We start from the raw sequence: 14788 nt of genomic DNA, 5'->3' as shown, positions 1-14788 counted from the left end.
TTGGTTAGCACTTCAGAAAAAAAGTTTAGAAGTTAAAGTGGAGAGAAGCAAAGAAAAGTCTCTATATTGCTATAACAAGTAATGTTATTTACAACTTGTTAGCTCCTCAGCAAATTGCATTACAACTGCTCTACCAAGCAAATAACTGATTATACTACCTTTGGAAACTCCACTTTCACAGAGGTGAGAGGTGTCACCTTCTAGATGGCTGTGGTTTTTTTGTGAGGTTTTGTTTGCTTTTTTTCAGCATACTGCTAGTTTTTGTTTTGTTTCAGCATGTGAGGCAATTTCTCATTAAACTTTTGATTAAATATATTTTAAGCCATCAGTGATGTGGTTAGGTAACTCAATCTCTGTTCTGAAAAAAAGACAGGACAGCTTACATAGAGACAACATCCCCGAAGCAGCATTTTATTTTATTCATTTAATTCCAAAACATTTAATTTAGAAGTCTCAGTCATCCATCTTAACATGGGCTAATATTGACATAGTGTTGTCAGAATACACAGACAACTAAACAGCCAAAGAGTTTACAAAAAATAAATCCATGATTCTTCAAAACAACTGCAAAAGTTTACAAGTATCAAAACTCTTAGGTAGATGAACTGCATTAAAAGAAACTTTGCACATAAGTTAGAGGCAAAAAAATAAATTGCTACTTAAACTTCACATTTTAAACAGTTTATTGTAAACTGATGAACAGGGCTGCCATTTAACATCAGCTTAACTGTTTTCATTGAAAAAAATTTGGGGTGGCTAATTTACTTTGCATGCACAAAATGTACTGCTTAACAGAACTGTCAGCTCATTTCAAATGGAAAAAATTTTAACCCGAATCCAATTATCTTCAATTACTTTCCCTTATCCTTTCCCATATATTCCAATCAACAGGCAAACTAATAATGCCTCATTTGCTACTCATCTTTCTGCACTGCTCAAGTGCAACTAAGATAAATAGGGCAAATAAACCAATCAATCCATCAATGCCCATGAAGACTCATCTGAAACTGCTTCTTGATAAAGTGGACAGCAGATCTGAACAGCTGTACAATACAGATATGCTTAGCACTAGATATTTAGTGTGACTGTGGCAAGGAAATATTGGTGATGATGGGGATGGTGAAGTGGACGAAAGAGGGACTGGAGGAAAGCTTTTTAATTGTTGCCCTCTCCTGCTTCTTCATCTTGCTGGTCACTCGTCCACAGAGTGAGGTTATCTCGAAGTAACTGCATGATGAGAGTGGAGTCCTTGTAGGAATCCTCATTTAGTGTGTCCAGCTCTGCTATGGCATCATCAAAGGCTTGTTTGGCTAAAAGGCAGGCTTGCTCAGGAGCATTCTGGATTTCGTAGTAGAACACTGAGAAATTGAGTGCCAGCCCAAGCCTAATGGGGTGAGTGGGCTGCATGTGCTCTTTGCTGATCTCGAAAGCCTCTTTATAGGCAGCTTCTGAGGCTTCCACAACACTGTTCTTCTTCTCTCCAGCAGCAACCTCTGCCAAGTAGCGGTAGTAATCCCCTTTCATTTTCAGATAAAAGACCTTGCTCTCATACTGGAAGTCATTGCAGTTCTTGATCAAGTACTTATCTAGGAGAGCCAAAACATCATTGCAGACTGTCTCGAGCTCCTTTTCTATCTTCTCCCTATAGGCTTTAACCTTCTCCAGCTTCTTCTCATTCCCATCTGCCATAGTCTTCTGCTCTATGCTGCTGATGACCCGCCAGGAAGATCTTCTAGCTCCAACTACATTCTTGTAGGCTACAGACAGCAGGTTTCTGTCCTCGTTTGAGAGAGGCTCATTCAGCTCAGTTACCTGAAAATACAGAGAAAGATGAAATTTAAAGGGTTTGCCTTAGAGAAGAGTGTGCAAACTTCTTTCAGTATTTCCATCACGAAGTACAAGCTTCAAAATTCCTTCTAGACATGAGTCAGTTTGTAACTTTCAAAACTTAAAACTGTTTCTTCAGTCAAGATTTAGAAGAATGAAGCCCCCACAGTTCTGTTGTAATAGAACAGGTATTTAAAAGCCATTGCAAAGCACATTCACTGAACAAAAGTGAGTCAGGCTCGTGTAATGGAGTAGCATTCACAGAAAGAAGGCTCAGGTTTTTTATTAAGTCTGCTATAATTACACAGACTACACACAATGATAAATTTAAATGTACCTAGAATACCAATTTTATGAGTCTGGAACACAGCACAGACACTGGAAACTAGTGCAGTTCTTGCATTTCTTTCCCCTGCTGCTTTCTTGCATGGGACTGCAGAGATGGAAGCGCTGCAGTCATTACATTAAGCTCTGCATAGTACAAATGGAATCCTTCAGTCACTTAAGTGAGCAATTATAATACAAAAGTTATCCTGATTTCTGCTAACTGGTGGCTGCAGACAAATTTCAGGGATAGGACATGAAAAGAAACTGCATAGAAACAGAACAGGAAATCAAATTTTAAAAGCCATTATAAAATTCCTACTGCAAAAAGCTGAGATAGAGGAAAGATAATACTTCAAATACTGTATTTAGGCCTATTTCAGTTGCTGTGTGAGTTTAGGGAATAAAACCTATCAGACTTAGTCACTTGAAGTTGCTCTACTTTTGCAAAATTACAAAAACAAAATTAGGATTAAAAATGTAACTCCACTACTGTAAGCATATTGCATTAACTGCATTATAAGAAATAAGTACAATTCTAACAATATAGTTGTTTGGTGCGAAAGTAAACTTGTCTTTGGTCAGACACTACTGAAATCACTATTTAAAGAGTCTGCATATTTACACTGCTTAACAGGAATCAAAATGTTCACAACAAAATTCTTACATACTACAAATAATCAAGTCACAAATATTTACAGTATTCTGAGACTGCTGATATGTAGCCAGTTAATGACCAAAAAAATGTGCATATTGTGAAGTCTAAAAAAGAACTTACATGAACTGTTTCAGTAAGAGAGCACTTTCTTTTAAATTCAGATTTTGTTCTTAAAATATGCTAAGTCAATTAGTTTTACCTCTAAAATGCCTTTTCCACACAGCTCAGAAACCCAGACTCCCAAAAGACACTGCTCCATGCCTGGCCTAACACAATTAGAGACAATCTGCAGAGCATGAAATGCACAGGAATCAACTCTACTGACATCTTCCTCATCACTGCTTCCGCTCATCATCCTCCCAACAATCCCTCCCTCAACAATCTCCACTATAGCCCATCTCTATCATCTCCTCCAGTAAAGGTATTAAGACCCTCAAGAGACAAAGGCTCAATTAAGAGCTTTTTATTGCCTACAGGCTATGAGGACAGCACTTTATTTTACAAAAATAAAATGAAGACATCCACCTAGGATTAATAATCACTTGGTCATTCCTGCACTGCTGGAGGACTATGCTTCAAAGCTCATTGCACGTTCTCAGAGTGGGACATCTATAGGAGTTTGTAACGTTTTTCTAAAACTTAAACATCATTTAAAAATATCTTATTTTTTCCCCCACCTGCCTTCATTATCATTACAATATTAAAAAAAAAAACAACAAAGTGGTGATCTGTTAATACACTACTGAGCTATATTACCTTCAAAACTAAAACTGAGTACAAGGAAGCATACAAGACAAAAATAACTGAGGATGCAACTTAGTGGGACAGAACAACAGTAACAGAAATACCACCTCTTGGCTTTGCAGTCCAGACTCCATACAAAGGAAATCACAGCTACAAGTAGACTACTGCTACAGCTATCCTAATTCTTCACCTGATACATCATCACATCCATTTTTCACCTTACCCTCTACTTACCACTTCTGTTCTTTAACCTCAGCTGCTACTCTCATGTTCATCCCTCTCCCTTTGCTTTAAATTAAATACCCTGCAAAGTGCTGATATTTAATATTCAATAAATAAAAGAAGATATGTAGTCACTCTAAACCTTGTTATAAATATTTCTTCTATGTCTTCAGGGTGGTTTCTTACACTAAGATAAACCTTTAGACACAGATGTATTCAAAACACCAAAATGGTGTTTTACAGTACATAACAAATGTGAACCATCAAAAATCTTAAGTACTAAACCCTAAATTTTGACTGTGCTGTACAGCTGGTGTATTTACCTAAGGGGAGATAAATGAATCAGTTTTCAAATTTCATCCAGTTTGTCACAAGAAAAAATACCATCTTACAGGAATACCACTAGCCTTGAAAGAGTATTCCAGGTTGTTTTTTTCTAGTCTATTATCTCTCTGCTGGTGTTATTAATTTTTAATTACAGAAAATGCATCACAGTACCCACCCTGAAAAAGGTGACATAAAGCCCGCTTGCACAGAAGCCACTGCAACTGCAGATAATGTACACCTGAAAAGCACTGTGACCCTCCCTAATCACAACTGAAATTCAGTGCAAGAATTGATAAACAACATATTTGCAAAAATTCCTGAACATCACATAAATAGAGGGAGGATCTTGTAAAGTCTAACATGAACTCTGGCAATCTTAGCCAGTCTTTACTCAACATTCAGTATTTAAAGTAGGTCAACAGTACAATCTTTAAAATGCAGTGTAACTTTTGGAAGTATCTTCATACTATATTTAGACTAGCCAGCTAAGGTTTAGCTGTTGCATCAGCTTAAGCCAAGTAAGTTTGTTAAAACTCTCAATAACCACCCAACAACAGACCTTACCCTGACATGGCAAGATTAAGGAATAGCAGGGAATCTCAAGACACATTCATGTAAAGCACAAGAAAAAAGCCCAGGAAAAAAGCCATTTCTCTGGACTAACTGCAGAACATTTCATACGCAGAAAAAGAATGTTAGCTTCTTAATTAAAACATGAAAGTATCTAAGAGATATGACTAAGAGACTAAATTAAGAGACTATTCCAGATTATCAGTAGACTGCTGTAAAATTTAATTAAAATTCTTGTGATATAAAGTTATAGTTTGTAGTTTTCAAAGAAATAGAAACCAGACTAAGGAGTTTAAACCAGAGCAGTTTCTTGCATTAGGTGGCTTCAGTGTTCTGCACCAAGCATTGGAAGTTCTATAGCTAGATTTACTGTATAAAACCACAGTAAGGAGGAGCAGAGGATATTGTTCACAATAAAGGCATCTCATTCCCTCCTCCTATATATATGTATTTCATTAACCCAAAACCAGACACCGATGTGAAAGAGAACTCAGTGATACAATACTAAATACATGGAACATCCTAAACTTTTAACTCCTTCTATGTACACAGATAAAGCCTAGAAATTAAAACTAGAACCTCAGGCTATTTTCCTCAAAAAATTTAAGATCATTTCAAGACTTAAATTTATTTCACTCCAAGCAGTACTTCACACATTAATAATTTTAAAATTTTACATCTCACATAACTCAAGATTAATCTTACAAATTTTTAAGTGTAAATGACTTTCAACCCACTATGTAGCTATGCTAGAAAAGCAACAAATTGATAGAGGTACTGAGTACTACGTATTAGGTTTAATAATATCTGAAACACTAAGGGTTTATACAGCTAAAATGTTTAACTATTTCTGGAATTATCTAAAACTGAAGGTACTGAATTCTCAACATGCTGGAGTACTTGTTCCATCAAGTGAGAACCTTTCAACACTTACACTAAAAGCCTACCTTTCTCCAGTGTGCTGTGAAGTAATTTTTTACCTACCGTGTAAGGTTATTTCAAATAGTTGGAATCCTGGAGCAGCATTGAATACAGAGTGCCACATCCCTTGGAAGAACGCCATTTAGTAGAGGCACACTTATGTATTATTATCTTTTCTATTAAAACAATTTTTGCTGGAAAAAAGTAAACTAAACATTCATTTTCCTCTCCTGTTTACACATTACAAGCCAAAACACTAGAATTCTTTCAAGAAAAATAAGATTCATGGCAACAAAATATTGTATTACTGAACAGCAGTTTCCTTATTTAAGCTACAACTCTTGGTTCACCTGGCTTTTCTTTAAAAGAAGGAACTAACAGAACAGAAAAATAAGGACTGAATACTAACAGCTGAAATGGCAGCTTGTAATACTTCTCTCAGTGGCAGTCTCAAAATTCTTGCAAATATACTTTTTCTAAAATAGTCTATTATTTTCTGTTTTAGGAGTAACTATCAGGCTGTTGGCTATATTTTTTATTGCAAAAGTGTGGGGATAAATAGCTAGAACTTAAATTAATCAGATTTATATTTACACTGAAAGCACGCTACTTTCTTATAGCACCTGTAAAAACCATCAAATACGTTATAGGCAGAGATTTAAAGGATATTTTTAAAATAAACTTTTCAAATTAAGATTTCCTGCATTGAGAACAGGTATCCGAGTTGAACATTGATTTCCTGTTGAAGGAAGTCTAACATTTCTGGAGTGCAGGAAGATAATTTGAGTATTTTTCTACATGTATAAAGTTTTCTCAATGGATATTTACAATCACTGAAAGAAAATTATTAGCAGTGTGATAACAGCCCACATACCTACATTTCATAGGTTATGCTCAGACCTACAAAATCAACTTCAAACACAGAAAAGCATTCTGGAAATCAATCATGTTAGTGCGAAAACTTGTGAAAGCCAAGGAAACATCAGGTGCTACACGACAGACAAGTAAATTACACAGCTTAAAATGTGGAAATGGCTCTCTTTTAAATTCAGCTTTACTTTTTGTATTTTTGAAGTATCTATAATGTAATGTTTCAAAAATGCTCCAGACTCAGCTCACTTACTGCGTTCACAAAAGCTCCCAGTTAGAGAAGTTCATAATTACACAACTAATTCAAGAGGAAAAGTAGCATTACAGATGAGAATATTGTGACTCAGAATGAATGAAAATTGCACAGTAATTAGGACAGTTTAAAGAGACAACTGGACATACACACAGTTTACATTTTTCCTGAAGCGCAGCAGCTGTGTTCTGTTTGTTTCATGTATGCTCAGAGAGCCATACATATACTGCAGTTCAGTTATGTTTGGAGAAATAAAAAGAAATCTACTAATCTCAGCGAGAAACAAGTCTTATAGAGCAGCAGTTGACCATAGTGGTTTCTCCACTTCATCTTTTAAATTAGCAACTGAAAGATCTGAGAGATAAACAGGGTTGCTTACTACTACATGTATCAAGAATTATAGTGGTATCATTAAAATACAGCTTGTTTTAGTGTCTAGGACCTCTGATATTGAAATACTTATAAGCATTACCGCTTTAGAACTAGACTGGTCATAGGAGCAAAAGAAGTGTCTTTTTAGTGCCCTTATTTATGGGATGTGACATACCTTTAAGCCCCTGAACGACTAAACTGATACACTGATTTTTACAATGAAAATGTGAACTCCCTTTGAAGCTGCTCTTTCGAACTAAAATAATCTGGTGTCTTTTAAACAACAGTACTCTCAAGAGAAAACAATTCCTCTTGGGAACCTTGGTGTTCACAAAGGAGAGATCAGCAAGAACAAACCAACTGTAATCAGGTACAGCAAAGACACTGCAACACATTCACTGGCATTAACATTACACTTAAATTCACAAAATATGGATATTTTGCTTTTAAAAAAGGGACTAGACATAGGAAGTTTGATCATTCTGCAATTTTATTATGTATCAGTACAGACAGGTCAGCACAAGTAAATTTCACTGCTTGGTTCTGGAAAAGAGTTGCAACTGTAACTTATAAACACGTCAGTATACAATTAGGTACGGAATGCACTGAGAATTTGTTAGCCTACAAAGAAGAGGCAAAAAGGCAACGTTAAAGTTTGGAAGACGCTCTCTGTGCACAGGGTAGTTTTCATACCCGGATGCAACTACTGTCTTTGAGTCAGAGCGCTAACATTTGTGGGTGAGGCCTCTATTCGTGCCTTTTATCGCGAGGCAAAAGAAACGTCTAGAAAAGGGGCTTCTCTTGCCGTACATGGTTTCCCATCCCCTCCCGACCAGCACCCACCCAGCCGCACCCCCAGACTCTCCTAGAAGGGGAGACGCACCCCAAGGTCACATCCGTCATCCCCACCGGGTGGGCGGGAGAGTGGGGGGAGGTGGCGAGGATGGACCCTGTCTTGAGCAGGGGGGCAGAGAAAGAATCCACCGCGTTCCCGCCGCGACGAGGCGAGGGGCGGGCGGTATTCAAACGGCGGCACTGCGCGCCGGATTGGCGGGGGTGGGGGAGAGAGGCGAGAGGAGGGCATGGGGACAGCCACACCCCCAGGGCAGGGACAGCCAGGGGAGCGGGAGACCCGCCAGGGGGGCGTTAGGAGAAAATGAAGGAAACGAGGGAGAAAGAAAATGAATTTTTAAAGAAAACGGGGTTCTAGGTGCAGTTTGGACCGGTTACTGTTTTGTCTCGTCTCTCCCGAGGCAGGTAGCAACGGGCACCGCCCCAGACGGCGGCGAGGTGCCCCGGCGGGATGGTCTGCCTCTTGCTCCCGCCCTCCTTTCTTCAACGCCACGGGTGGGACCTGGCGGCTCGCATCCTCCCCAGGACCCAGCTCCGCCTCGGGCCAGCACGGACTTCCTTTCCCTCCCTCCCCCGCCACTGCCCACCCCACACACTCCTCCCCGGGTATGACCCACAGCCGCCACGCTACCAGCCCCACTCACCGACTTCATGGCCGAGGCCATGTCGTCGTATCTCTCCGCCTGCTCGGCCAGGCGGGCTCGCTGCAGCAGCTGCTCTCGGTCCCCCATAGCCGCTTCCGTGGTGGTTGCTGGGCTGGGCACTCTGCGCCCCTCGGAGAGAGAGGAAAGGGGGGCCGGGGCTCTGCGCCTGGAGACGCGCGGGGGGTGCGGACAGGGACCCTGGCGGGAGCCGCCGCCTCACGCCCGCTGGGCTCGCCTCAGCCGCGGCTCGCGCCACGCGACGGTTGGCGCCTCGCGCTCGCAGAGGGCGGCAAGGCGGGCAGCGCGCGCTCGCTGGGTCCCCTCCGCCCGGCTCGGCGCCTCGCGCTGCTGCCGGGGGCTGCGCCTGCGCGCGGGGAAGGCAAGGAGGGGGCGGAGCCGCGGGGACTGCAGGGGAGGGGAGGGGGCGCCGCTCCCCGCGCTCTATTTCTAGGTGACGTCACTTGCTATAAATAGCCTTCCCGGGGCGCCGGCGGGGGCGCGTGCGCGCTGCGAGTGCTGCATTTTCCTGCTGCAAAGGTGGAGGTGGGCGGCGGGCGTTGCGGAGCCTCTGCCACCCTCTGTCGCCCGCCCCTGCCTGCCCGGCCCCAAGCCCCCACCGCGGAGCCCCGGGGAGGGGGCTGGCAGGGAAGCCCGGGGGGCACGGCTGCCGCTGGGGCTGCGCCCGGTGTGGAAGGACGTGTCCGCCCCTGCCCTGCGCCATCACTCCTTTGTGCTACCACGGAGCCTTCCAGCGTGAGCTCCGTCCTGCAGCGCTCACACAGTTGTGCCTCATTCCAGTGAAATAAACGTAGCTCGTAGCCCCTGTTGCTTCAGAACACTCCTAACCGTAGGCGTGGGTAGGCAGGGGACAATTCCGCTACCTTGCCTACGAGAAGCGACTACATTCATCTTGTCCAGGTATTCTGATTTGTAACAGAAGAGCTCCTCTTCAAAATGACAGAGCACCGGCCTGACATAAAAATCATCTCAAAGGAGACACATTGCACGAATGACAACAGCTGCTGCTGGCTGCAGCAACCCCAACGTCCACATTACTCATTTCTCGCCATACATCACAGAGTAACTTTTGCTATCCAACACAGCCAGCGTTTAGACACCTCTGCACCACTGAACACAGCGGGAGCGGCCGTGCAGGGAACGCCAGCGCTGCTCACCAGCAGACAGCCCAGCACCACAGCCCTCAGCACAGCACCCACAACAGTTTCAGCTCACATCTCTCTTCGCCCCCAAAGAGGAGAAATGCACATCAGCAGTAGAGACAGGCAGGGCACCACGGCTGGTCCCATTCAGGACACTGCTCTGCCATTGTCTTCAGTACTCCTGCACTGGTGCAATCGAGTAAATCCACTCCATTGTGGCAGCCACAAGTTTTTATCCTTAACTCTAACACTGCTGGCTTTTGTGCATTAAGCCCTAATGTCATGTAAAACAATTGTCGCAGTCGGGGTTAAAAGGGACTAGGTGACTATTGCGAATTTTTTTAAAGCACATCTTATGACAAGAATAAAAGGCAATTATATGTGATAAAGCATGAAAGATAAAGAATTACACATAGCAAGTTATAAACAGATTGCCAGAACATTCAGGAAATAGCTCTCTGCAGCACTGGGAAGCACTCAGTTGCACACAGATACCAGCAAGCTCCACAGGCCTTTTTCCTCATGGGATTTTATTGTAACTGTTTCTAAGAAAAGGGAGTGACATTCAAAAACCTTAACATAATGTATCCCACTTATCAGTATAATTAATTACCATAATTAATGCAAAACTTGTATTAATTTTACTTAAGGATAAAGTTTTACCTATGGACAGCAGGAACACATTATTGAAAAGGTATGACTGAATGTAAAAAAATAGACATTTTGATACATCTAACACTTTTGCAAGAATAGTGAGATGGGCCAGTCCAGAATGCCTAGCTTCTCCAGTTTGGAAATTCTGCTGTTATAACAACTCCTTAATACAGATTATTCAGTCTCCAACAGTTCTGAAAATTTCTCTACCAAAAGCTTTCTAGTGTCATACAGCAGTTTCAGGCTCCTGGGGGAAACAGATTATGAAGTATTTTTAAAAACAGTTATTCACCCACTGAACCAGACAATCTGCATTAATCTGCCAAATATATGTGGAGATATCTCCACATGCACAAAAATAATTTCCATTAAATATTGTGGGTTGTTTTTTTTTTAATTGAAGCATCTGTATAGTGGCTAGTTCTCAGTTTAAAGCATCTCAAAAATTCTTAACCTTGAATCTACATAACCTCATTGCTCTAAAACCAGACATTTGTCTAAATCAAACTGTTGCAAGGAAAAGTGTTAAAATCAGGCAACCTTGTATGCAGCATTTCTAGTCTGACTATAACCTAAAGTGCAGTGATTATATGTCACAATGTAAGGTCTGAGGGAGAGTACCTATATTCTCCTGTGCGTTCAGTGTGCAGTGCTCTGGATCTTCAGCCATAATGGCGGCTCCACAGATCTAGAGAGGTACAAATGAAAACAAATTAGTGCTCACGCAATTAGTTTCAATCTGCTGCAATATTTATAAGCCGAGTTACAACATCTTAAGCATAAAAATGGAAAGGAAATGTAAATGTCAGCAGACCTTTAGCTAGAGTGCTGAATGGGGTGCAAAGCACTATCTAACTGCAGTTCCCTGCCGAGCTCAGATGCCAGGCATCACACATGATGTTACAGAGCTCGGCAATTCCCAGCAAAGCTCAGGCAGGAGTTCAGAAATACTGCTCTCATGAGGCAGAGTTGGCAAATTGACCACACCCAGCAAGAACTTGTAGATGGAGAAACTTATGGTACTGAAAATTGCACTATGACCTAAGGCAGTGGCTCTGCTCCACAGGCATATCTGATTATTGGACAGCACCAGTGTTCCACAAATAGCTCCCTGTTGAAATGCCATTCTAGTTCACTGTTCACTCCACACAGGGGCATTGGGGACACCAAAGCAGCCTCAGAGGGCATCTCCCTGCTGCTGATGTTTAGCTGAGGAGAGAGAGCTACAAGGTACACTGGTGAAGAGGAAATACAAGGAAGCTACTCCATGCCATTCCCAGCCTTTCCCCATGGTGAATAGCCCACCTCTTCTCTGGGTCTGCAGCACTCTTCCTGAGACTCATGGAACTAGAGCAGTGGTACTACAAAGTCCTTGCACTAACATCCTACTCATCCCTGGAGCAGAGAGTTATCCCTCTCTTCTCTGCAGCAAGGAAATGTCTTCTTAGGAAACTGCTAAATGATAAAAGTCTTGAGGACAATACACTGAAAAAGAGAAAGAACAGAAGCAAGTACCAGTTCGGGGCGGGGGGGGGGGGGAGAGCTGTTAACCACCTTCCACATCACAGCAAAGGAAGCAGAGAGGAGTGTGGTAGAGAAGGAAAGATGGAGAGTTTGTGGGCATCTGATCTTGGAAATACTGTGACTGGCACTGACATGGGGCATGATGCTCAGATCGTGCTATAAAGGGCAGCTTGTTTCACAGGCTTAGGACCACAGATAATTCTTATTGTTAGAATCCTGGCAGCACACCCCCCCAGGAAAAATAGGTAAGTGCACATCAGGGAGGAAAGGTGTTGTAACCAAAGACAAGATCAGAACACAAGATAGGAGTGGGTGTAGCTGAAATGTGATGATTCCTTCCCAAGCCACAAGGGACTATAATTTCAATGATATATTTCTAGACAAGCCATATAGCACAGTTTAATGAGCAACAGAACCCCCTAGTCTGTCACAGTGTGTGTGAAAATATTCTACTATTTGTCATATTTCAATTTCACATTAATCTTGAATCATTCTCACAGAACCTCCCTCATAACTCTAAGGTAAAACCTAGAATGAAGAAAAAGTGCTGCCTGGGTGCTGCTCAGAAGCAGTAGGGCTCAAGCCATGAACTGTAACTATTCACCAACATAAGAAGATCCTTAAAACAAAAGGGTAGTGGTTGGTACAAAACCTGCAGAGCTCATGCTCACTCATGGGGAAAGTTAGGTCTGTGTATTGAAATCTATTTGGGATCACTGCAGTATATTTCATATGACTCTGCATTCACACACAGTTGCATGTTCGAAATCCTGTGCAGACATGAGATGATAAATCCTCAGAACTCTCAGGCAAAATGTACTATTTTAAAGAGCTTGCTCATTTCAGAGTCCAGTGAAGAATAAGCACTGTCTGAATAAAAGATTATGGCAGTGTTTTTACTTGCCAGAATGATTCAGGGATATGCACAGGAGGCTGTGAAGCATGCTCAGTTGTGGGGGTTTCTTTAAGTGGCAAGAACACAGTAGCTAAACAAAAGCAGCTTTAACTCTTCACGAGCTGCTTCAGACCACGCTGTTTGCTAGTCCTGTCCAGATACAAAAATGTGTTGTTATGCTTTATGTAATCAAAGGAAAGTAACCAGAATTCACAAGCATAAACAGGAAAACATGAAAAAGCCTGCTTATCAGAAGCCATCACCAGAGCATCATATTGAAAAAAGGCTCTGTATGTAAGAGGGGAAAAAACCTAAGGAAATACTGAAAGGAAAAAAAAAAAACAAAACCAAAAAACCCAATCCTACTAAATCCTAGTTTTTCAGAGATGTTGAGCATCTGCAGCCTACCAATAAGATCAGAATTCAGATGTCCAGCATTTCATTTCTGGAACCACCCTGAAGACACCTCATGCTGGGCATACACAACTAAGCATCGGCAGCCACATTAAAAAAAAATAAACCCAGATCTCTCTTAAATGAATTTTACTGCTCTTCAAACTTCACCAAAGAGAATTAGTTTGACTTAGAACTGAATTAAATCCCACTGAAAAACATTGATCTAAAACAATAACCTTTCACTGTAGAACATAACACTACAGAGTTGGGGATAAGTATAATCAGAGACAGAGATAAAACAAAATGCCTTTAACCACATTTTCAAAAGTGGCCTCTGATTCTGGGTGCCCCACTTGAGTTGCTGTGCTCATTTCCTCTGAAAATGAGGCCTCAAGCAAGTTGCACCAGGCATCCAGAAAAAGAGTCTGCCTGACAACACTGGCCTTGAAGTTCTCTCTCCTGACATTTGTCCTGAGTGGGCCTCAGATGTGTCCATTCCATAACCATGATCACCAGCAGGAACTGTCAGTGGGACTGAAGGCAGGGAAAGCTGCTTCTCATGTCATTAATCCTCTCTGGCACTCTCTCAGTCCAGAGAAGTTTTTCACCAGCAGCTGCCATCCAGGTCTCCCATACAGCCATTTCAACACCACATCTCTAAGTTAGAACTACTAATAGCCAGCAGCTCAGCCTTTGACCTTGCAAGCCTTAGGTCAGTCTGCTGAACAGCCAAGAGGAAAGCTGCCTCTAGCAGCAGTGTTGGAAAATATGGATGCTTGCCCATTGGAAAAGTGTCCTTTGCACCTCAGGGACAGCCAAGTTACAGACTTTCTGAAAGTGCTGCTAGATTTTAATCCCATTTCTGTGATCCATTAACACATAAGTACTGTGCTTTGGGCCCTTACATGCCTTTTAAAATAAAAATGGCTTTGTTTTTTCTATCTAGGGCAAGCTCCTTCCTTTGATAGACTGTGCCAAGGAGGAATGACAACAGGTACAGCACATTCAGCTCAGGGCAGGTCATCCACGTGCTCAGAGTGCTTCTAATTACAGCTCCAAGGAAGAACAACATAAACACATCCAGAGCTCCCTACATATGGTGGGACAAGGAAGGCAGAACATGACAGGGATGCAAATAACACCTAAGAAACAAGGTATGACACGAACTGAACAATTCAAATGCTAGCCCAATCTGAATACAATATAAAGAACTCCACTATATTGTCCTTCAAAGACACACTCTACCCAGCACCACAAGCAGAAAAGGCCAAATGCTAAACATCACTGGCATTTCACAGATGATGATCTCTTTCACTACTGCACAGCTATGTATCCTGCCCATTTCCACTCATGGATAGGGAAGTAGCAGCTCACCTCTGAATTCAGCTACCTGGAATTCAGCATGGTCAAGTCCTCTGAGGCACAGCTTGTGAATTCTTGTCCAAATGCATCTAGCTTCTCAAAATCATTTTATGCAGATTCAATATCCAGGTGGCACGGGACAAAGATGCTAATGGGCCAGAATATACTGTACTTCAACCACTTGCCTTAACATATCTTAAAGAGAAATACTTT

The 14788-nt window shown here is 41.9% G+C and overlaps 1 protein-coding gene across 1 annotated transcript; it reads right to left on the bottom strand.

Annotated features, from left to right (window-relative positions):
* Window positions 1-384: 384 nt before the first annotated feature.
* YWHAH (tyrosine 3-monooxygenase/tryptophan 5-monooxygenase activation protein eta) lies at window positions 385-8967 on the bottom strand. The gene is made up of 2 exons (XM_051633894.1): window positions 8585-8967; window positions 385-1812 (listed from the first exon to the last, which is right to left on the bottom strand). Exons 1-2 carry the CDS (start codon window positions 8669-8671, stop codon window positions 1156-1158), a joined length of 744 nt encoding a protein of 247 aa, XP_051489854.1. The 5' UTR covers window positions 8672-8967; the 3' UTR covers window positions 385-1155.
* Window positions 8968-14788: the final 5821 nt, after the last annotated feature.

This window comes from Apus apus, chromosome 16 (genome assembly GCF_020740795.1).
Source record: "Apus apus isolate bApuApu2 chromosome 16, bApuApu2.pri.cur, whole genome shotgun sequence".
Lineage (NCBI taxonomy): Eukaryota > Metazoa > Chordata > Aves > Apodiformes > Apodidae > Apus > Apus apus.
Note: the sequence above shows the minus strand (reverse complement) of the source record. Positions and strands in the feature narration are given on the sequence as shown.

Bases quoted from the DNA above. Each gene is read 5' to 3' on its own strand.
- YWHAH (XM_051633894.1), bottom strand. From the start codon at position 8,671: ATGGGGGACCGAGAGCAGCTGCTGCAGCGAGCCCGCCTGGCCGAGCAG. The intron at 1,813-8,584 runs GTGAGTGGGGCT...CTGTATTTTCAG, and splicing joins TGGCCTCGGCCATGAAGTCG to GTAACTGAGCTGAATGAGCC.